At 37.4% G+C, this 23227-nt stretch overlaps 1 protein-coding gene across 8 annotated transcripts in view; it reads right to left on the bottom strand.

The window, feature by feature from the left end:
* Positions 1-3131: 3131 nt before the first annotated feature.
* ptprt (protein tyrosine phosphatase receptor type T) overlaps positions 3132-23227 on the bottom strand; it is a 310219-nt gene continuing 290123 nt past the window's right edge. For all 8 annotated transcript variants that reach the window (XM_026167283.2, XM_080301696.1, XM_080301697.1 and 5 more), the window contains 9 exons: positions 22257-22411; positions 18249-18384; positions 15695-15844; positions 15373-15546; positions 15149-15280; positions 14634-14759; positions 12412-12575; positions 7596-7731; positions 3132-6148 (listed from right to left, as the gene is read on the bottom strand). In XM_026167283.2, coding sequence (XP_026023068.1) covers positions 6095-6148; positions 7596-7731; positions 12412-12575; positions 14634-14759; positions 15149-15280; positions 15373-15546; positions 15695-15844; positions 18249-18384; positions 22257-22411 — 1227 coding nt within the window. In that variant the 3' untranslated portion in view covers positions 3132-6094. The remainder of the gene's footprint in view (positions 6149-7595; positions 7732-12411; positions 12576-14633; positions 14760-15148; positions 15281-15372; positions 15547-15694; positions 15845-18248; positions 18385-22256; positions 22412-23227) is intronic.

Genomic DNA, 23227 nt, shown 5'->3' with positions numbered 1-23227 from the left:
AGATTTGAACAATTAAATCAGTGTTTCAGCTTAACCCTTTCCCTTCATTTGTAAGCATACTCTATTCGTCAAATGTAGTGATCAGCAGCATAATATAAATCTACAAATGAAAACCAGCATTTTAAAGGTTGAACCTTTACAGACGTATTGTGACAGTCTCAGAATTGACCTATTTTGTTTCACAGAAAAAAAGATTTCCCAAACGTCTTCATTTTGGGTTGTGTTTCACAGAAATCCAGCAGAAGTGAACAAGTGTGGAGCTGATAGATTGCACCTTAAGTCATGCATGACTTAGCATCTCGTTAGCTTCCCACTAGCAAAGAGAATGGAACAATCGCTCACTTTATACAGAGGAAAGAAATGGTAAATGAGCCAAATGTTTGTGCTGGGATCAGAGCTTTTGTGGAAAATGACACTCATACAAAAAGTACTAACACAGAGTAGCTACCCCACGTTTTCTACAACAGTATGCCATATTGATAAGATCACATGTTGTAGTGGAGAGAAGTATGGTTCGTGTGGTGTTGGAGATGTACGAAAAGCATACGTCATGAATGTATAAGTTGAAGAATTTTGGACCCAAAACTGACCCTTGGACCCAAAACTGACCACAAGCAATGTCCATACATAAGGAGCAACCACCATTTAATTTCACAAACTGCTTCCTGTCACTTAAATAACTCCAGACCCAATTTAAAACTACCCCTCTGACACCATAACGTTCCAGTTCTCTTATTAATATATCATGATCTATAGTGTCAAATGCCTCAAGTCTATGTATAACCCAGCTACATATTGCTTTTTGTCTATGGAATTGTGATGTATTCTATTGAATCTAATAGTGCCAAAGATGTCGATCTGCTTGATCTTTATCCGTACTGACTCTCGGTGAGTAGTTTATGTTTATCTATAAATTTTTCCAGTCGGCGATATATTTTGTTCATTCAGCACACCACTGGCACGTCCGACAGAACCAGGCTCAAACGTGTGTTTTATACACATGACAAGTTAAGATCAGGAGTATCTAAAACTAACTGATTATAATCTGTGTGCCACGCAGTCACAATTCTGGGTAGGTTGTAGAAGATCAATACTTATTTCACTCAGTGACGTAAATCAATTTATAATATTTATGTAATTTGTTTTTCAGGATTTTTGATATGCCCAGGGGAAAAAGGCCCCAGGGCAAACCCAGGAATCACTGGAGAGATTATATTTCTTGGCTGGCTTAGGAATGTCATTTTGACCCCCAGGATGAGCTGAAGGACGTGGCTGGGGTGAGGGAAGTCTGGGCTTCTCTGCTAAGACTGCTGTCCCCGCGACCTGTACCCGGATAAGGATGGATGGATGGAGGGATGGATAGATGGAGATGCGAGTGTCATTTTCCCAATTGGCTGTTCAGTCATGTAGTGTCTCTCATTCACCAGTACACTTACTGGAGTGGAAAGACACACGTTTTGCATTTGTGCTTGAGCATAATGAGAAAAGGGAGGGAGCAGTATGCTACTTTGGAGTTTGTTGAGACATTTTACAAACTTTTTATTGGATGAGCTCCTGCCAGCATAGTTTCTGTGTCATTGCACTGTTAAAAAAAGAACAAAAGTTATGTTCAGAAAAATCGTCAAAGTGCTTGCCATGTGCCGAACAAGTCTAAACCTATCGAGGAAAGAAATATTTGCACTGAAATTTATGTTGGAATGAATAAGACTCTAGCATTCAGCACAGAGAAATAATTTAAGCATGTTAAAAGCCTAAAGGGAATCTTACCACAGCTGTCACTAGTTGTATTACATACACAGAATAAATACAGCAGTGTTGACCACGGTAAACAAAGGGGATATATGCACACACACACACACACACACACACACACACACACACACACACACACACACAGAATGGAAGAACAGTATATTACTGTACCAACATACTGTGCCAACAACACCCCTCCTTCTTCCCGCAGATAATGACATTTCTGTGAGAGCAAATGAAATGGGCCAATTTTCAACCTCATTATGAAGTCTGTTCTGAAAAGGAGTTTAAAAAATATGAATCAGAAGAGAGACTAAGGGTGTAAGGAACATCAGATTAATAATAGACATTAACACTGATTATGTATCCATGTTTGTGTGTTTGTGAGAGACTGTGTGTGCATTTTGTGCTTTGCTTCTCCCTTTAGGTGTGCATATGCTTTGTGTTTGTTTCTGTTTGTGTTGCTCTTCCTGGGTGTGTGTAGATGCATGCAGACTTATGTGTGTGTTATGTATGCTTTGAGCGTACCGTTTTTATGTGTGTGTGCATACATCACCTCAGCCCAAAGCCAAGCTGACAGACAGCTTCCCTCTGAGGAGCCCCTTAGTGTTTCTGATTGATCGTCATAATGCCAAGGTACAGGCCCTGTCCTTGGTGCCTATGCTAATCTCAAGCTCATGCATATTTATGAGCTCCTTGGGAATCAACTAGCTAAATAAAGGATGAGGCTGTTGGCTTGGAGCTCCGTTCATCACTGAATCTGATTGATTAGAAAGAGGGGGGGGAACAGCCAGTAAAGACCTGTGGTTTTTCTTACTTTTCCATCAGCCTCAGTTCTGGGGTCACAGTGAGAGCTTGTGGCATGTATGAGATGAAACAGTGGAGACCTCAAGGTCAGATCCTTTATAGATGTTATAGGGTGACTTTTACATTTACTCATATATTTTATTTCCTGTTTTTTGCTCTTTCTTTCTGTTTTGTCAATCACTCATAGGCATAGGCAGGTTTTTGTTTTTATGCCAAACAGAGATTTAAACAAATTTCTAACCTCAAAGTCTGCTTTTGATTATGCACAAGGTTTTATGCATCTAGTCCCTGTTTGTGGATATTGGCTGTGTTTTATAATTTATCAGAAATAAGCATCACAATATGGACTTTAAAGGTGGAAATTTAAAAATTGGTAGGTTTAATATCCTTAATTCTTTTGACAGTTAAAAACGGTTAGTTCCTACTTGCCAAATTGACTGATCACCTAGGAAGAGAGAGAAAATGATCTAGTGAAGTGAAGTCCCTCAAACATTAAGAATGTCTCTGACAGCTTTAGCGTAATTATTTCATACATCAAAATTAGAGGCTGTGAAGACAGAGACGACATCACATTCAACATTTTGGTCCCTTTATTTCATGTTAACCACATTTCAAACAACTAAACAACCAATGGTAATGGCATCACCAGATCTAAACAGCACTTTGCTAGACAAATAATCATCAGAATAATAATTATACAAAAGAAATGTACAAATTCAAGACAAAAATAATCTAAAAGAACGTTAAAAAATATATAATACATATGAAGGGCCATGATTCAAGTCAATAAAATAAAGCATCAGTGAACAAAAGGATCAAGATATCCAGCATTCACATTGTCTTCAATACAGCACTCTCACTATTTTGATAGGTCCATTAACGAGCCTGACTGGACTCCAGCGAAAAATAAGAATAAAAATAAATCAACGCAAGCACAGATTGAATAGTTTGCTACAACATTTAACTACAAGTATGTCAGCTCTTGCCATAAGCACTGAAATGTTTCCTAACAAAAGAAAAGTTCATCAGAAGCTGAACTTTATATGAAATCATTCTAAAAAATCTAATGCATCTAAAAATGTTCGTACTTTCTCGCATGGGAAAAAAGTAAATCAGGTAATTGGTGACAATTATGTATTTTTAATGCATTGGGATTTAAGATAATTCACTTCAGTAGTCTGATTTTTTGAGTGTTTGAAAATTAAGCCATCAGTCTGGTCCTTTTTATTAGAATGACAGTGTTTTAGAGAGAGGTAAAACAGATCTGAAAATAGTATCACCTTTAGATTCAACACATTTCAGAGGCTGTTCATATAAATACAGGTGGTGTATCTATAACATGAGATTCTGGTTTAGTCTTTTGGGATAAGGGGAAAATGGGATAGCATAGAAGAGTCTGACCAGATGAGTAGGAGATAATGAGAAGCTGAGGTCAATGCCATGCATAATTCTCATTAATTCCCACACTCCCACACGTTCTTTAAGGTGCAGAGGCATCTAAACTATTAGCCATGTTAACTGCCTTTCAACCTGGGGTCAAACACTAACTGAAATCATTTCCTGTTAGTGATTTTCTCAAATGTATTTTTAATATCTGTATATTTCAGCGGGCTTGACGTAAAGCATTCGTTAATTATAAAAGAAATGTAAATGTGGCCTGTCTCTTTGTTTTGTGATGTTCTTTTTAAATCATAGGTTATAGGGGAAACATGGGCCCAATCCCTTAGCTTGGATATTTATTATAGGTAGAATTATACATAGAATTACTGAACTCTTTACCAGTCTGCTCTAAGTATCAAGGATTCTTAAATCCTTTCTTAATCTCAGCAGGTTTAACTCATTTCTTATCATTTGAATGATTATTTTTTAGACCCAAATAGTGGCCCAATATCAATGACTACTCACAACACTGTAGACCAGGTTAAAATCAAGTCATCAACACTAAAGTAGATTAATTCGTCTGTAAGCTACACTCAGTTATTGAACAATTTCACATTTAAGCAAATTGCTATAAAATGACCAAACACTGATTTCAGTTTTGAATTTACCCCAGGCTGTTCAATGTCAGGAATTCCAAGTCTAAATGTTCCAAAATGGACAAACATGCAAAAGTGCAAGTTATAGTTTATGTAGTTTTTAGAGGGGGGACATTTTTGACTTCTTTATGGGGAATTTGGGGACTCATTTTCAATAAATTATAGTAGTGCTGTTATCATATTAGAGACAAAGTATTATCTGGTTGTTTCATATTCTGTACCAAAAGTGTCACAATAAATAAATAATAAAAAAGTCAAATTTTATAAAAGTTATTCTGAATGCGGCGGCATTAGCTAAATGTGCAATATGCGAACAATATGTCGGCTTTTTTGACATTTCTGTGGAGACGGTCTGTGGTATGGTAACACAGTGACATTAACTTTTTAGAGTTATAGTGTTTTGAAATCACATTAATTTGTAACGTACCAGTTGCTGATGTTTGCCTGTTTGTTTGTTTGTTTGATTGTGGTTGTCTTATCCTATTTACAGCAAGGGTGGATGCACACAATAAGATTTTAATTTTGTCTTTTTTAAGCCTTCCAAAAGCATTTATGAAACCACCACTGTCCCAGTGAAAAAAAGCTAGAACAGAGACATGACTTGGCCTTAAATCTAAGGCAGGTTTCTTTTTTTCCTTTTTTTCTACTGTTATTTTTTTTCACAGTGTCCCTGACTCCACTTATTGTAGGTTATATATATTTTTTTGTTCTTGTGTTTTTCTGACATTTGAACTCCGTGAAAATAAAACTATAAAAAAGATACAACCATGCTAACATATTTTCTTTTCAGGCCAATTACAGAATTACGAGTATAATTCAAACGAACTTTTAACTTGGCAAAAGGGAATCAGCATGTAATTTGAAGGGAAAAAAAAGAGTTAACTAAGCTGAGTGAGTCATGGTCAAAAAAAAAACGTACATTTCTGTTCCCTTTGAGAGTTACCAAAAAAAATCTTCCAGTGGGCATCCAGCCTTCAGAGGGAGACAACATTCAAGGCGTAGAATATATCTAAAAAGGAAATACTGTACAATAGTCACATCACAGCCCAGCAGAGAGGACAGAGAAATAGAGGAGTAAAAGTGGTGCGTCTTTTAAACATTTGTCTTTTGTTTACCATATTTTTTTTTCTTTGTACAAGCATATAAAGTCCCCAGTCTTGCTGAAGCAAACAGACATTAAAATCACCAGTGTGCATGTTTGTTGCCTTTTCCCTCTTCTGTACAGGTTTGTTGTGTGTGTTGTTGCAGGCACGCATATAGATAAAGACTTCCTCAAATATGCAAGCATGCCCTCTCTTCACACACAGCCACGTGCATATGCACTCAAATACAAGCACATACACGTGCGTGCACACACCCACACACACAGGCACGCTCAGTCAGTCGGATTCAGGTCAACACAAAGCAGTATTGCCCTCCGTGTTTCCCAGTGTTGCGTTGAGAATGGCAGGCATCGACAAATGGCCGATTGGGAATAGAGATGTTTAGCCCACACCCAATCAGAAGGAGTTGAGCGCTTCCAGAGCCACTTCATAGCAGAATTTATACTGTTCCTGTGTAGAAATAAAACAACGAGCAAAGCTAAGTCAGAAAATTCTTGAAATTTGGCTTTGTTTCCCTCAAACTCTCAATATAAATGTATAGCTGCACTCCCAGCTTGGCTTTAAACTTCAAACATGTATAATAAAACCAAACTCTACGCTCATAACTATTTACTAAATATTGACTTATTTATAAATAAAAAAAAAAGTACTGGAGCACTGTAATCAAAACCAAAAAATGAAATTTCGTGACATATAATTCACAACATAATATGCAACCGACGATGACGAGTATAGAACACAGTAACACAATTTCCATATATTTACCAATGAAAATGAGTCATAATTCATGAACTGAGAATCATAACATTATCAGCATAGCAGATAATATTGGCCTCAGCCAGACAGCAAAGGATTGGATTGGCTGGCCTGCAGTATGTGGGTGAACTAATCCAATGCCACATCTTTATGAACAATTCTGTCATCATTCTCTAGCTGTGATGACGTGCGATGTCCAGATGGTTTCATGGTTTGGGATGTTTGGCAAAGAATTAAGAACAATGAAACACTTTTAATCTTTGACTGACAAAAAACAAAGAGTCAAATAAATCCATACTTATTTGAATTCTTTACATTATTTGTTGTTAATTTCACTGAATGGTAAAACACTTTGTGCGAAGCTGTTCTGCTTACTACCAAGATTAAGTAGCTGCTGATAACAAACTAAAAACATTTGAACATTTCCGGTACTATTTACATAAATGCTATTCTTAAACAGTAATCCAAGGGAATCGATGGGGTAATTGGGCAATAAAAAAGAAAGAAATCATAAAAACATTGCAAATTTCATAGCTGTAAATAAGACTTCTGTACAACTTTTTTCTTCCTGCTCAAGTTGTCCGACTGGTTCATTCTTCTCATACATTAAATATGTTTTGGGTAATCACATGATTGGAGGAGCTAGATCATATGGGTGCCATAGGCAACTCTCTGACATATCTCTGAATATTATGCCACTCCAGAACACCATGACACCATGAGGTATCACCTCAAAGACATCTCAGTTTTACCTTTTTCTCCTTTAGGAATTTAAAGCCAGTTTTTAAAAAGTTTAGGGTCACCAGCACTTTTTACCCACATCTTTGCTTTATGGTGACAAAAAAAACAAATAAAACCCCAAAAAACATAGCCAATCACAATTAAATCTTCACTTATACCACTAAAGGACTAAAGCTTTGGCAAATACTGAACATTGCCTGTTATAATCCATTTACCTTGCATCTGTGAGCAGGTGTTCATGGGTGTGAGTAACAAATTGAGAAATTCTTTACAAAGGAGATGAGAAAAGCACTGAAACAGCTGTGACCTGTCTGTATGTGAATACAAATTTTTGGTAGTGTGAGAATACTTGCATGTTTGCTACCACAGAGACAAAAACGTATGTATTGTGATTTCTTACCATAGTCTCCACCATGTTGGTCTTGTTGTTCCTCAGGGTTTTAACAGTGTGGAAAACATCTACAATATTCTGCTGCTGGATCATCTCATTGATGCTGCAGATGGCACAGAAAGTTCCAGAACGTCCACCACCAGTTCTGTAAAGGAGGAGGAACAAAGGAGTAGAACCAAGAAATGAAGAGAGAAAGGGAGACAGAGGCTCTTCAGTATTAAACATCATCACCATTTTGGAAACATAGCTGGAGGTCAAGAAAATCATAGTGAGGTCAAAAAGAAAGCAGGATGGAATGAGATGAAGGAAAGATACAGGTGTAGAGAGAATATTAGAAAAGTTTTGTGGGGTATTCTCCTAACTGCTTATCCAGGACAGTCATTGGATAATGTCCTGAAATTGTATGGACCCTAAACACTAGTTGGAAATTTAATAAAGCTTATAAAACAGGCTATAGAGGTTAAATTAGTTTGCTTGTTGTGACGTATTTAACGAATGGTTTCTGTTTAGTAACCTGTAACATTTTAAGGGGATATAAGGAAAAATTATTAGGTTTGGTGATATATGTTGTTATATTCCTTCTTGTAGCCTGTATAGATGACAGAATGTGGAAAAAAGCAGATTTACAAAGCTAAACAATGTTTAATTAGCTCTCAGAAAAACAAGTCACTGTAGAGAGTAAATAGGATCCTGAAAGCCAAGTTGGAGATATTAGATGTTTCTTTAGCATTAAAAGTGACAAGTATGACAATGTGAGTTGAGAAAAAAGGCTTTAAGGGACAGAGAGTGACAGCAAGTGACAGAGCGAGAATTCAGTACAAAGAAACCTGCCACTGTATGCAGAAAGAGGCCACTAATGGATTTTAGAAATTTGAACAAATGTGTTTGACTTAAATCAAAATAATAATAAAAGCCTTTATGAACATTTTATATAGATGACAAAGGGCCATCTGTATAAAGTGATCCAGCAACACAAACATATTTATGTATACATATATATATATATATATATATATATATATATATATATATATATATATATATATATATATATATATATATATATATATATTTAAATATTGTGTGTTTACTGGCTATATGCCCCAATCAGCAGTCAGTGCTCTGCCAGTGAAAAGTCAGACCACCCACCATGAAAACAGCTCCAGACTTTCCCATCTCACTTGGTTCCAGCTGAATTCCTTCAGTATTGAGACTGAATAAAACATTTAGGTACTGCGAGGTGGAGTGACAGCCATCAGAAAAATCATCCACTGCCTACCTATTCTGCATTAGGAATGCCAAGGCGGCTACAGCTTGCAGTCTACTCGGAATACCTTTGTTAGTGATAGTGACTGAATTTTTTATAGAAAGTCTATAATCTAAGCTTTTTAGAAGCACTTCAGAAGGTTAAAAATAAATATGGAAAGTTTTTGTTGCTGTCTCAGAACCACTTATACAATAATATCAGACTGCAAGCTTGCAATTCTTCCTTTTCATACATACACCCATTAGTTTGAATTTCATTAGTTATTAGTCAACTAAAAAGCAAAAGTATTGCTCATGCACTTCTTGATTTCATGTTAGATTAAAATTTCAGACAGTTGCTTCAGTGTCAGAAACTAATTTCTAGAGTAATGGTGAAAAAATGAAAGCAAATACATTTTACATTAGTCCTGTCAAATACATCTTAGGGCTAAAATACATGAACATTATGAAGTACTGAACAACAACCAGAAAATGAAACTTTTCAGACTTGTCAGGACTCAAGTAGCAGTAACAGTCAAGGAAAGTGAGTAACCTTTACATCTTCATAGAAACATACCAGATTTGAAAAGTGGTTCATCTCTGACGTCAAACAAAATTAAAAAGCCACTTCAACTGCAGTCACCTTATATTGTGTTAGCTAGACTACAGGAGCCTTGTGTGAATATGGCTGATTTAAAAAGAATATTTGCTGTAATTTGTTTCTAGACTAATGCTAGTGTTCAGATCAGTAAATGGATAAAACACTATTTTGGCTCATCACTCTTGGTTAATATAACACTGCACTAAATTTGATATGATAGATGAGAAGAGGGGTGTCATAATAATAATAATAATAATAATAATGATAATAATAATAATAATAATAATAATAATAATAATAATAATAATAATAATAATAATAATAATAATAATAATAGTATTGACTATAACTGTGATGGTCCAACTCCCTAAGGTGATAAGCCATCATCAGTGATGGCTAACTACAACTCTAACCCTAGGCAATTAGAAAATTTTACTTTTGTTTTAATTAAATTGCCCAAAGTCTGGGCAATCAGGGGGCAAGGAAAATACTCATTTTGACTAACAAACACCAACAAGCATTAATTTTTCCCATAGATGTTTTAATTTTAAATTTTTCCAAACTACAAGTTTAAAATTGTAGCGTCACTCTTTGGCAACAGGCAAACTACATCTTCATAAAGTTTAAAACAAACTGAATTGATGAACATATTAGGAAGAAAGTGACCTGCAGTAGCTGTGCATCCAGTTTCTCTGAAGAGATGGGTTACTATAGTGGGTGGGTTAGCACTTCTTTTAAAGGTATTTATAAATGGTTGATATTTGCTTGTTCGCCTTTGTGTATGGTATGTGATTTGAGCTTTGAAAAAATCATTTTAATATATTGGAGTCCAAATTGTTTAGATGCCATCCCCTGTTTATTGGTTACTTTTAGCGTTTACTTCATCCACAGTTTCAGGTGAAATATTTAAAGCGGCCAAAACCAAAATCCAAAACATTACAACTAAATCTACTGCGAAAAGGATCTGACAGTCAGTGGTTGGTGGTTAAGTGGTTTGTATGAGATAAATTCCTATGTGATTTAAATGAATTGTGGCATACTTGAAATCACATTAGTCTAGATATGAACTGCTGCATGCTGAATATGAGTAATTTGTTAGAAAGAGGCACCTTATCTTTATTACTTCGCTTTATCTAAAATATATATCTATATAACTCGAGATAAATACAGCAAACGCAGATTGCTGAATTAAGTGTGCTACTCCTCACTATTTTCTAAAAGCTCCTCCCAGTGTGACTTGTTGAAAGTAAGACATGTGCTCAGTATTAAAGACGCATCAAATTCCAACCTTCAGGACAAGTGAAGAGCAGAAAAATAATCAATTTTCACTATCTACTGATGGAACCATCATGTTTCTACTTATCGCTAGTATTACTGAGTCTGTGAAATCAATAGCTGGGGTTGATTAGCCAGTGTAGCTGTCTTCAGCCAGAAGCAGAGACAGCTTACATCTCTGTCGCTCACATTTACTGGATTTGAGCATAACTAAAGAATTTAGTCCCCAAATGGTCTTCCTATCTTAATTTATCTGCTAGTGTTTTAATTTCACAGAAATTAAACGTGTTGCAGATTTAAATAGAATGTGTTTTAAAATACCAGTTTGAGCATTTAATTTATAGTGATTGACAGAGTTTACTCAAATTAATATCATATCTATATCTATAGGTGACAGGGTTATTTGAAATGAAGGTCAAAGCATGTGATTACTAACATATATGACACCAGTTATTAAACTTTTATTCTCCATATAAGGGCTAATAGCTGAATTGCACATTGTTCCGTAGCAGTGTAGACTGTTACAAGCTTCAGCCTTAAACCATTTAGGCTTTCAGGCAGAAAAAGGATGACAGTCATAGCCATGTACTGAGAGCTTTACAAAATATTTGACAGTGACAGATTATTTTACAACGGACATTTATTTTTAAATGTTCAAAAATAACTTACAATCTGTAAATTTAGTTCAGAACTAGGATATGAAAATTATTCTTTTTTACGTCTGCCTCTTTTTATGTTACGTGAAGAAAGAAAAGGCTAATAAGCAAAAAACTGTTAAAAAAACAAAAACAAAAAACCCCACATCAATACCTCATTGGTCCAATGAGCTGTTACACAGAGAGCTGATTGGATGAGCACCACAGATAGGCAGTGTCTGTGTACACACGTTACTGTTAGCAGTTCTCTCTTCTATAGATTTTACAGCTTCTGTTTCCTTCCCTCATTATCAGCTTCATTTGCTCTGCTCAAATAGGGTGAATTCGTATCGAGCTGAGCTATGTTTTTATACTTCTATACCAACACACATTCATCTATGTAGTATAATAAACATTGTGTAGTGTTGTTTAAAATATATTTGGTACAAACAGAAGTAGTAGTAGCACCGTACCAAACACTGAATAAACCTGGACATCTGAATGTAGCATGCACAAGCAGACGTGTGGGTGATCCATAATGCATCAGCACAGCCAAACATAACAATAGAGATGAATGATGACCTCTTTAAAACTTGACACATTCCAGGCTTTTTAAGCCATGAGCCTCATTTATATTTAACGAAGATAATTCATAACAAGTCTCACAGCATTTATGAACCGACATTTCAGACGTTTTGACATCAATAGTGAATATATATGGCTTTCAAGCACAAGGTTAATGCTGAGTCTGAGGCATGTGTATATTTGACAGATAAGTGGAACAACATAAAGCATGAAATGGTACTCAACATGTACAAAAACTACAAAAAGTGTGTTTTTGTGTGTGAATATCTGTCTTAAAAGTGTGTATGTGTTCTTTTATAGAAGTGCACAGCTTACTTTATAATCATCTTCCCTCTCTGTCTGTCACAAACATACACTCTAAGGGAAGATTTGTCTTGCCATTTATGTTGATCTGTTATCTCACTGAGCAGTGACTGTTCCAGTCTACTATTTCATCACGTTTTCTATTATTTGTGTCTGCATGTGTCTGTGTGACTATACTTACAGGCAGTGTACCACAGTCCTCCCGTCTCCTCCGTCATATTGTTCCTGCCACTTAGCCAATCTCCTGACCAACTGCAGGATGGAGCGCTTGGAGAGAGGTGTGTCCCTGTAGGCTGGCCAGCCAATAAACTGGAAGTGCTGCACCAGGCGGTAACCATCTTGTGGCTAAGAAGAGAAACGTGAAGATTAGGGTTTTGATCACTGCTGACATAGCTGTTATCACAACAATCAACATCATGCTGTAATTCCATGGAACCATTTCAATTTCATGCACAGCGATATTGCTAAAGCTACCGTTTTTCAGAATTAAGACCAAAGTTGGCCAATGAAACCCATTGGCTCACTTTAGAAAATATATCTGCATCTAACAGGTCTGTTTGTGCTTAAATGATATGGAAAGTTGGATGAAAAGCTGGTCAACTATAACAAATACAGAGTTGGTTTTTCAGTTGTGGTCTTATTTGGTAATATTATCCATCCATTCATTTTCTTAGCCACTTTTTTGGTTACAGACTATGAGGAGGCTAGAGCCTATCCCACTGGGCAAAGGGCAAAAAGCAGCATACCCTGCACAGGTTGCTAGTCATAATACCAATACAGAGAGAAGGACACAAAACGAGTCGTTGGATCCAAACCCAGGACCTTATTCCAGTGAGACACTGCCATTCATGCCACCCAAGTAAGTATTTTGTTAAACTGATACATAAAACACATTTTGTATGTAATCAGGCTTTTGTGCTCCAATTAGTTCCTGGTTTTGAACAAATGTCTTTTCAAAAGAAATAGGCTTGGATTCAACAAAGACCTTAGCTTGTTATGTTTAATTCAATTTCATGGCAGACATGGCACATTTTCAGTCGTCTAGCCCAAGGCAAGTGGCATGCACCAAGTAAAATACCAAAATCCACCATCACTGTCAGACTGATTTACTGATGTTTGTCACAAATGCATATGCACATTGACATTTACACACAAACCAAACAAATTCAGCAGTATCATTTTTTATACCACTTTTCCTTCCTTGTCTTTTCAGTACACCTGCCATGTACTTTCTCCCCTTCCATCTCTCCTTTACTCTACGTCCATCTTTCTCTAAATTACCCAGTCTCTTATACCAATTAACACTAATCTAAAATATTTTCTGCACCCTGCATTTATGTGTCTTCATTCTACTTGTCTGTTCCCCCTATTTCTTTGTATTGTCATGTATTTCTTGCGAACATTTTCTCCCTTCCACTTTTTCACTGTTCTCTGCTCATTTGATGGCTAAGTGATTGGCGATAGAGACTCGGCTAGGCTGGAGCTGCACTCGCAGTGTGGGATGTGCTGTTATGGCAATGATATGAGCCATTTCACACTAGACCGCTGATGTGTTTGAGAGAAAGAGAGAGAGAATATAGATAGCAGGGTAGCGGGGAGTTCTCCAAGTGCTATACATAGGAACATGCAGATGATAAGGCACCACTAGAGTTGAGCGGTCATGGATGAGTTAGAAAATGAGATGAAAAGAGGGTAACAAGAAGAGGCAGGAAGATAGGAAGGAAAAGAAAAGGAGAAATAGAAGTGAAAGGGGAACAGAGGTGCATAGAGGTTGGAGAAGACAAGAAAAGGAAGAGGAGGATAAAAAGGTAGAGTTAAAAAGAAAACAACTGTCATTATTCTACCACATTCAACATCACTATCATTTTTTCTATGTAGTCACCAAACCAGGACTCAGGTAGCCTTGCTGCATATCCTTTTGCCAACTGCCTACTGCGTAGTAAAGGTCGCATGCAATGAAAAAATGTCTTTGCTGTATTGTTATGGTGTGTTCCACGGTATACTGTTTCACTATCTATTGCTTTTACTTGAACTTTAAACACATTTTGTATTCCTAGTAAGTGTCAGGAAAGTAGTGCTTCATTTGTCAAATAATAGAGTCCCTTGAAATCCACAACACATATTTTATTAAGAAGAGGCCTTAAAACACAAAGGCGCTCCATGACTTTGAATTAAGCAATGCGCCACAAAATCTAGCCATGAACTCGTAATTTGAAAACTGTCAAGGAGGAGAAGAGAAGACAAAAAAAGAGAAATTATCAAAGTGTGTTCCAGGACACCGACTAAAGACAAACTGAAGCTGTTTAGATGTTCTACATGCAAAACATCTAATCTCATAAAATTTTTTATAACTTAACTATAAAATAAAAGAAGTACTGTATTAAATATGTAAACGTTTAGTACCCTAGCCATGTTGCAGATCCTGAAGATTCGGTTGATGATATCCTCGTCGATGTCTGCAGATATGAACTCCACTTGAATAGGGCCGTAGCAACATGAATTTTTTTCTGGCCAGTACTGCATACATAACTTTAGAAAACAAACACAAAGGTTGGAAGAAAAAGACAAAATGCAGAAAATAAGAATGGGTTGGAGAAAATGAAGTCCACCAGTTAGAACAAGTACATTCACATGACATTTCTTTCCAGTAAGTGGGACAGGTTTTACTTCTTGGCCAGATCCATGAGCTAAGAATCCTTGCTGTAGCCCATGTTACAAATCAGTTACAAATGGCAATAAATAGAAATAAATGGGAGAGACAAGTGATAGAGTAAATAAAAAAATCAACTCTGATACATTCATCAGGCTATCTGATAGTACAGTCAGTTTCAGGTGCTGATGTCTAGTGTATTTTTGTTAGTTAGACAAAAATAAGTACAGAACATGTTTGTAGAATTTTTTTGTGTGTGTACCTGTACCTGTGCTGCATCCATTTCATTGAGCATTACAATGGAGGAGCAGTTGTAGTCAAACACCAACCTCCAGAAGTCACCCATGGTGTTGGGCAAAGGATGCTGAGTAACTATGAAGGCCGCTGGCTGTTTGTGGCTCTAGAATGGTGAAACGAATAACAATCAAAAAGCACAATACAAAGTATGATAAGCTTACACATACATAATCAGACATTTAAACAAAAACTTACATCCATTAATGCAGCATTAATGTAATTGGAGCTCTCTCCATCCACAGAAATCAGAAAAGGAAGGCATCGGTCTGCTGGTAGAACATCCATACTGCGGTTCTTGTCGTGGTTTCTGGGTAGCAAACCCACACTGCAGTCCTCTGGACGAACTCTAGGGGTCACTATGTTTAGAGTCTGACGGGCAGAAAAGCAATGATTTGAACCTTCAATCTAACTTGAACCCACACATTCACATTATCAGCTAGGGTGTTGTTCAAATGCACGTGTGGCGAGTGTTCCCAAAAATGACAAAAGACAAACGGGTGTGAATGTGCGTGCTCACCTGGAACTCATCTTTGATCTGGCTGGAGTTGGTCTGTGGGTCCAACCTGCTGATGTTGTAGTAAATGGCTCTGAACTCACACACTGGTATGGCTGTGTTTCCACACAGACATGCTTCCAAGATGGCATCGTGAACAAACACATACTGCTCCTGCACCAAAGCAAAATGAGTTCTGGAGTCAAAATTTCTTTCACTGAAATACAAAACTGGCTTATGCAAGCAAACAGCACTGAACCTGCCTGTAGCCCTTGGACTGGACCACAGTGCCTCACAGTAGCTGTAAGCAATGACAGCTCTGGAATAGATGATGCAGTCGGGCAAAGCTGCATTAAGTCTTTTCAAGCTGACAACAAACTCAAACATTCCAATGTGAACACAACTTTTGTTTGCTTTGTGTATGAATATTATTTGCATGCTTGTGCTTTTGTGGGAGCCTGAAAGTGATTTAAAAGGGCACAGTGCTTTGCTAGTGGTGCCTCTGTGGTCTGGCTCAAGTATGTTCTTTGTCTTCCAAATCACTAGCTTGCGCTAAATGCATCAGCTACCATGAGCTACAGCAGCCACCGTGCATGCTAATTTACCTCTATCTCTCTTTCTGTCCCCCTATCGGTGCATTTTTATCTGGGGTTGGCTCTGTTTTTATTTCTCTGTTGCTCGTTTCCTCTCACACTTGTGTTTGTCTGCTGCCTCTCGCTTTTTCAATTTGCTTCTCGCTTTATCTCTCGGTCTCTCTCTGTTGAATGTTAATTGTTGCCCTTGGAGCAGAGAAGAGGCTTTAAAAGCATCACTGAAATGACCTCTCCTGGCCATTACCTATGCCAGTGACATGCACAGACACATTTGCGCGCAAAAACACATGTATACACACATGCACGTCACATACTCACTGAAACATTTACGCACACTCTTCTTTCCCCTGTGCCTTTTAAAAGATTAATTGCTTTGTGTTGTGTGGAGCAGGATTATAATAGCATCAAGCAGCTTCAACACTGACACAAATTGCTCCCACACATATTCAAAAGACAGGGCAGGATGCATTTAACTTGGTATCAAGAGGCATAAAAACACACGTGAATGTGCACAGACAGACACACATACACAAAACTAGCTTTTATACCACTGCTGTCATTTGAAAACACTCAACGTGATGCCCTAGGTAACTTTTCTGAACCTGGCACTTCTAAAACCCATTCAAAAGTCAATTTCATACTCTGAGCTTGAGCTGTCAGTCTGAAAATGAGGCTGTTTTTCTTTATTCCTGGAAAAGTTGACTTTTTGGATATGCAAGGTTTTCATCAGTAACACAAATGGAATGCAGAGGCGGAACGGATTAGGTCGGCTTAAGGTAGCTTTAGAAAAGAAATGAACGCTGCTGTTCCAAAATGGAATACCCAACATTTGAAAATGCAGACTCTTTAAAACGTTTGATAGTACTAAATTAGAACAAATTACGACACCATGTAAAGGATAGTAACCCAAGTACCCAGCTAGCAAAGACAGAACGTTTTAGGAAACATCATCCGTATTTTGGGAATACTGAACAGTGCTGATTTATGCTTGGCCACTTCAAATCTTAACTTGTTGTATAGTTGTGACTACCCTAGTACCAGACAATATACCAAATCTCTCCCGTGTCATCTGTTATAGAAATAATAAATTAATACAATCCATTTGACTGGGGTGTCACATCTCATCTCTGATATTCCTTACCAGCTATTGCATACACATATTGACACAAAACTCTCCTAAAATTGTCTATGTCTGAATTTGTGTTTGTTTGGGTGCATACCATATCTGTGTGAGTTTTTGTACTAGTTTTCATCTGATATTTAGGGAATGTTTAATGTTTAATGTTCAATATATAATAATCTAACTGCATTAAATCATAGATGACTGCTAGAAGTCCTGGGATACTCCATACTGTCTTACTTTTTGCGATGCTACATCTCAAACTTACAACTGCAGTCAAAATGACGTATGGTACTGAAAGGGAATAAACGTTAATGTTGTTTTTTCTTCAGTGCAATGTATCTAGATGCTTTGTTAATGTATCCAGTATGTGCTCATCAAAATTTGATGGAAAGCCTCTGTAGAACTCAAGTCAGTAATAATTACAATAGGTGCTGGTGATTTATTTTAACATGAACCAAAAATCTCCACACTTTATTTGAAAAATTAAAAATCCATAATGCATAACTTTTCATGATTGTCTAAGCCAGCAGCCTGCCGTACCTGAACACCCACTTGTTTTGACCAACTAGACTCAACATCATCTGTGTTTAGATATTATTTTGCCTATGCCCCAAAAGGTTGATTCTGTTCATGTGGACGTAGCATCTTCAATGTTTCGTCACTCATCCAAGTGACTTCTTCAGTCTCAGCTGACTGCAGGTTTCCCCAATCTTATAAACAGTACATTTGCACAATAACTGAAACCAGCGCACTGAATGAACAATGGGCTGTGAGGTCAGTTGCTTGATCATTAATATGCAAATTGTCATGGTCATTGATATTTTGCCTATGATTTATATCTATTTTCCATAATTACACTTACCTCTGTCTGAACCATGTTGACTCGTTGTGACCTTAGTTCTCGGATGCAGTTGAAAATGTCCACCACGCCTTCATTCTCCGCCATGTCTAACATGATGTCCACTGCAATGAAACAGCCTGTTCTCCCTGCACCGGCACTGGAGACAATCATAAACAAACATGATACTCTCAATCTAACAAAATTGTAATAATGAACAACTTAATTGTTTTATTCTTAACCTTTATTTATACAGATAGTCCCACTGAGACACAATGTCTCATTTACAACAGAGACCTGTTCATATCCTTCAGTAAGACCAATCACTTTTAACCCTTCAACACTGACATTTTGGGTAATGCAACTAACATACAGACTTATTTCTAATAATTTGTAGTGTTTTTCTTTTTCTTTTGTTTTTTTTAAACGATGCAGTCAGATCTCTGGGCAGCCATATTGCATAGGTATTTGTAGGAGCTTCCCTTTCACGGCACAAAAATTGGTGATGGGCTGTTACACACAGATTTATGCAGTGGAAAAGATGAATCCCGCACTCTGTCTGAGCTGTCTGGAGTCATCCAGAGAACGGCTTCCCAGTTTTACTGAGCACTCCCTGAGTGAGGTCAGAATCTGACTGAAGATTTTGCCCTTGTATCAGAGAATATCATTTTGTCTTCCTGCTTCTCTCCCTGGTCTGAATATCTCTTTTGTTTTGGCAGCGAAATGTATGCTAAAACGTAAGGTGTTAAAGTTATAAAGTGTTTCTGTGCTGTACGTTTGTGAAGTTAGCAGTCTCCCATCCCAGGCATCTCATTAGTCTTGATAGGTTGCTGTGATCTTTTTTTTTTTTAAAGAAATGAGTCCATCTGTGTTTATAAATTGCTGCACTGATATTAATTCACCTGCACAACTTTCCGCTCCGCGTCAAAGTTCTTTTTTTAATTTTATTGCAGCATTATGCTAATTTTCTTTTCTCTGTAAATGTGTCCCTAAGAACACTGACAAACTGGAGGGGGGGGGGGGGGGGGGGGGGTGGGGGAGTATCTTGTAGTTTAGTAAATACAACTGTTATCAAGTCAATTATAAAGACAAATGAAAAAAAATATGGCATGGTGGATTAATTTCTTTGCTAGATACAGTGACTTCACAGAGTCTAAGCTAAGCCACACCTGGGGTCTGTTCCAGCAGGTATAACACACTCAGAACCTCACCTTAAATTCTGAGTTCTCTCACCTCAAGATGGAAATTAGCATCAGCCAGGTAAAAAAAGCATATTTATATGTAGTAGTACAGGATGATATTAGTATGAGAAAGATCCATTTTCTTCCACTAATCCAATAGTGGAATAGGCTGGAGCCTATGCCTATATTAATTGTATATAATTGCCAGTAATTGTAATAAATTGATGTTTTAAACTCTTTTCAGAAGAAAAGTAAAATAAATAGTAAAATAAATAAAAAATACTCTAAGTTGTTTCCAATGAATGAATACTCTGGGCTATTGTGTTCTTATCAGATCAGTAAATGCTCACTTAAATGGCTGATAAAATTAAAATTAGGTATCCTATATCTTATTACTATGTTTTAGAAATACACTGTGAAACCTCTGAGTTTTGTAACTCAGAAAAACCTATTAACTTTGCAATCTCAGCAATGTTAATGGAGTTTAGTATGAAGGCAGAGTCTTTCTCTATTGCTCTCTTTTACTTTCTAACTGACAAGCACAAGTATGTGGAGACTTTAGTAGCCCATGTCAGGTGTTGAGGCGACACATTCTGAACACCAATGCCTGGAGGCAAGATATGGACAGACAAGCAAACCAACAGATGGATGGACTGAAAGAGCGAGGGGAAGAGGGATGGAAAAGGAATGGTTGGACGAGTTTAGCGACTGGGAGTGATAGAAGTGGCCGTCACGGGGGAGATATCAAGGGAGGAAAGGAGGCACGGATGGAGGGATGTAGCGGAAACTGAGAGAATGAGGTGTAGAGGGAGGGGAAAAACCCATCTTTCAATTTACAATTCCGCTGACAGTTTTCAGAGACAGCTAAAAGAGAGAGAGCGAGAGAGCGTGCAAGAGAAGAAACAGTAAAGAAAGAAAGAGAGAGAGAGAGAGAGAGAGAGAGAGAGAGAGAGAGATAAGATGTGAGGGACGGAAAGATAGAAAGTTGAAGAGAGAAGAGGAGGGGGCGCCTCGGCAGATTACCTGTCAACCTCTGTGATTAATGTTGAGACTAGAATACTGCTGGGCCTCTATGTGTGTGTGCTTGTGCGTGTTTGAAAGCCTCATGACACAGGCCAATAGCATCAGAGTGCCCCCGGAAATTGGAAGTGACTGCCATAACTTCCTGCCTGTCTGTCCACATACTTTTACTGGCTGTCTTTTATGTGTCTGCTCGCCTCATTTGTCCATCCAGTTTTTTTTTCATTCTCTGTTTGTGTGTCCAATTTTGTTCTTTGAGTGTGTGTCTCTTTTGACTTTTCCATTATTAATAATCCCAAGTGTTTTTTTAGTTGTAACACACATCTTTCCCAAACCTTAGACACGCTGATTTATAGTATTTGCTAAAAAGATGGCAACTTGAGTATATACAGATAAAGCAATATTCATGCATCAGTTTACTGTCTAATGGCTAATTTGGCAAGGGACTGCCAAGCAACCAGGTTTGCTGTTTGTTAGTGGGAAGCTCCAAAGACTTATCCAAATGGTTAGTTTTAGTTAACTGAACAAAAGCATCTTTCATTCCAGCAAAAAAAAAAAAAAAATCTATATTGTACTCCACATACAATTTCTGGTTAAATTGTACCCATTCATCTCTGAATCACAATGGTGACTGTATAGGACTTTCTGTGTGGAGTCTGCATCTTCTGAGTTTCCTCCTGGTACTCCAGCTTGTTCCCACAGTCCAAAGACATGCATGTTTAGGTTAACTGGTCATTCTAAATTGGGCAGCTATGTGTGATAGCTAAAGTGCAAAGAATAAATCACTGTATGGATGCATGATTAAATGTGACTTGTAGTCTAAAGCACTCTGTGAGGTCTGCGAGATTAGAAAAAGTGCTATATAGTATGATGGTCCTTTGATTCCATTAAGCACTAACCATGGCAAGGTTAGTCATTTTATTCCCTTTGTGGGAATAAAACTCTAAAGCTATGTGTTGTATCAAGGTGGGCCATGAAATGAATAATTAAATTTCAATGCTTGAGACAAGATGAGGAATCTACTCAAAACCTTTTTTTCATAGCTTGTCAGAATGCTGACCTTTTAATGCCTGTGCCAGCTGAGCACCTGGCTCCAGAAGTGAACTGTTACATCCCATAAAGAACAGAACATTGAGGTTAAATATAGTATCACCATGGGGATCCTAATACTATCACTTTTTCCCCCTCCTACTCTTCATGGCGGTGTATGGGTGAAAGAAGATAGGAGATGAAATTCTTTTTTAACCTAAAACTTTTTATTCACTTTCTAAAAGTTAGCACTATTGATCTAAGCTACGGAAAAGAAGGGGTGACGTGTTTGAGAGATTACAACAGTAATCATACCTTGCCCTATTGTCTTAATTGACAAGGAAAAGGGGAACCCATAAAAAAGTTTTTTTTAAAAAGTACTGGAAGAAAAGCCTGTAGAAAGAACTGCTTCTTAGATTTAGGTTGAGATAAAGTCTTATATTTTGGGGCTTCTGACGAACTATCCAAACTGATTGTTTAGTCAGAAGCCTTTTAAAATGACTCATAAGACCACAAAAATAAAACATGGATATTTTCAGATCTGCCAAATCACAATTAGGCCAATGCTGTAAAACAATCCAAGGTTTATAAAGATGATTTTGTAACAGAAATACCAGTAGTCATTTGATCATTACTGTTTACCCAGAGCCTTCCCCTGTGATAAGCAAGAAATGTGAGCTATGCATCTGAATGGCTGTTTGTTTGTCCTTGTCTTGCCCGTGCAGCCACTGACCAGCAGCGCCAGGGAATTAAGTTTATCTTCAGTACAAAACCTCTGTGTCCTCTATGTAAGTACACTTACCTGCAGTGTACCACTATGGGTCCGGCATCTGGAGGGTTGAGGAACTTGACCTGTCGTATGAAGCCAAGCAGTCCTGTGGCGTAACACGGAACGCCGTGGTCGGGCCAGCTGGTGAAATGAAACTGACGGAGTTCACGGATCTCATGATGGCCCTTCTGAAAAACATGCACAGAGGGAGATGTTATGCTAAGTAGCATATTTCATAATGGCAGTTTCACGAAAAGAGTCTGTCTCTTCATGAAAAGTGTTGGCCATTTTGCCTCTTGATGATGACAAATGGCTGAATCTTACAAACTGTTTCATTGCTCTTTTGGGGAAGACTGACAAGAAGACATATCATGGTTCAGGACCCTAATTTACAGCAGGGATTTCAGGAATATGGGGGCCTTGATGCCTCTTCAGATGAAAAATAAATCAATCTCATCGTGGATGTCAAGATGGCACTTTGGGCCACTTCGGGGAATGAGAGGCAGGAAGACTTATTGTGGCTCATTTGCCTAATTTACAGGGGAGATTTGAGGAAACTGAAGGCCATCTCGCTCTACAAAAAGATTAATTGATTTCACAAATCTCATGATGGCCCTTTTGGGAAAGACTTGCAGGAAGAAATGCCACGGTTCAGTTCAGCTGCCCAATTTACAAGGAGATTTTGAATATCTAGCAATTATCCGACTGCTTGTTATTGTATGAAGTGCTCAGCGATAACAGAAAACATTTAAATATGGAATGTGTTTTAATTAAACAACATTTGTTTCTGAGAAAAGTTTTGCTGCATGACAGACCAAATAAGTTTCAAATGTATAAACAAGATACCGTTGCTTATAAAAAGGATTAAGATAAAACATAATTTGGAAAATCCACTTCTTAGATATAAAGAGAAACAATCTGCTATATAAAAGTGTAGATTACAAAATAACAAAATGACAAAACATGTGTGTGACAGGATCCTGACATTTTCATGATGTGCTTTC

This window comes from Astatotilapia calliptera, chromosome 5, assembly GCF_964374335.1.
Source record: "Astatotilapia calliptera chromosome 5, fAstCal68.1, whole genome shotgun sequence".
NCBI lineage: Eukaryota > Metazoa > Chordata > Actinopteri > Cichliformes > Cichlidae > Astatotilapia > Astatotilapia calliptera.
The sequence above is the reverse complement of the archived record's forward strand: the minus strand, read 5'-3'. Positions and strand labels throughout refer to the sequence as shown.